Source organism: Meleagris gallopavo, chromosome 10 (genome assembly GCF_000146605.3).
Source record: "Meleagris gallopavo isolate NT-WF06-2002-E0010 breed Aviagen turkey brand Nicholas breeding stock chromosome 10, Turkey_5.1, whole genome shotgun sequence".
Taxonomy (NCBI): domain Eukaryota; kingdom Metazoa; phylum Chordata; class Aves; order Galliformes; family Phasianidae; genus Meleagris; species Meleagris gallopavo.
The window spans coordinates 2,186,551-2,187,953 of record NC_015020.2 but is presented as its reverse complement, the minus strand read 5'-3'; the positions used below and the strand labels follow the sequence as shown (position 1 = coordinate 2,187,953).

General features: G+C 54.2%; 1 protein-coding gene across 1 annotated transcript in view; it reads right to left on the bottom strand.

Moving 5' to 3' along the window:
* LOC100550703 (protein Niban 1) overlaps positions 1-1,397 on the bottom strand; it is a 58,493-nt gene extending 57,096 nt beyond the window's left edge. Inside the window, exon 1 of the mRNA XM_010715548.2 lies at positions 1,331-1,397. Coding sequence (XP_010713850.1) covers positions 1,331-1,385 — 55 coding nt within the window. The 5' untranslated portion in view covers positions 1,386-1,397. The remainder of the gene's footprint in view (positions 1-1,330) is intronic.
* Positions 1,398-1,403: the final 6 nt, after the last annotated feature.

Genomic DNA, 1,403 nt, shown 5'->3' with positions numbered 1-1,403 from the left:
TTTTTTAAGGGTTCAGTCCAAAAACTAGAGAAAATACTATGAAATTTTGCCAAAGTGGGCAAAGAGACTTCTGGAAATTACGAATCCTCTAAATCTGTACGCATGTTGATGAAGAGACCGTATCAGCTGACTTCTTCAGCCTTCAGCCCCTTGTTTCCATTCGTTACTGAGAGTTTTCTAAGTAACCTAGAGGGCTTTACAATGTTTGAAATTACCGTTATGACAGCAAGTAATCCAGTTACCGAGAGCAAGCAGGCAGCAGTCCTGCTGCACATGGAAGAAAAGCTCAAAGTCTGCTTCTTGTTCCATCTACGCAATCAGCAGCTGAGTGTGCTTCCCTACGCGGGCCGGGGGCCCGACCCACACACCGGGCAGCACCAAGTACCGCATCCTGCACGCTCCGGCCTGAGAGCTGCTGCCCCGTGTGGCGTAGGATGCGATTCGGTATAGGATGCTCCTCCTGATTGCTTTTCCTTCTGGAGGTAATAACTTAAGGGCTGACTCTGCACAAAGTGCCTCGTTAATTCTCTTGCAAAGCAAGAGTCGAGAGCGGGGCACTCTCACTTCCAGTTAGACAGCAAACTTGAGACAATGATTTCATTAGGTTTTTGACAATGATCTGCCTGTACACAGGCTCTAGGCATGGGTGGGCACCTCCCTCCGACAGTGCCCCCAGCCCAGCCCTACACATCTGAATCGCATGTCCTCCTGCACTGCTGTGAATCAACTAAAACGCTCCCGAATCTCTTTACTGCAGTAATTCAGCATCAGGCTTCTCGGGCACTCTTGGCTGGCTTTACTCACACACGCACCTGAAAGACTCGGCTGTGGAAGCGCGATGTTGGCGGTGATGTGGGAATGTGTCAACGATAAAGGAATTCACAGATCGCTCCCCTGTGGCTCCGAGGGGACCCGGGGCCACCCGCAGCGGGGCAGCGCTGAAGGGACCTCGTAGACAAATCCACGTACCTCTGCCAACTGCTTTTGGGTCAGAGCCATCCATCTGACGTTTGGAAGTCTTTGCGCTGTGACTCCTGGAGACCCGCAGGGCCCCTTTGCAAATAAATCCCTGACCCGCTGCCGTGCTGCGGGCAGGCAGGTGAGAGCACAACGCATTCTTGCAATTACCGGCCCTCAAATTAACAAAAATACACCCCAAGACGCACCCTGGAGAATGCAGACTTTAATAGCGTGACAAGCAGACACTTAAAACAACTTCGGCGTTTTCACTCCTCGGACCGTCCGAACCGCCCGCCCAAGCCGCAGCCCAGCGCTTCTCCCACCGCAAAGCACCGCAGCCGGCTCCCTCCGAGCCGACCCGCCGCCCTACCTCGGATATAGGCGCACTTGCTGTCGTCCAACGGCCCGGAGGCTGAGCCGCCCATGCTGGCGGCGGAGCGCGG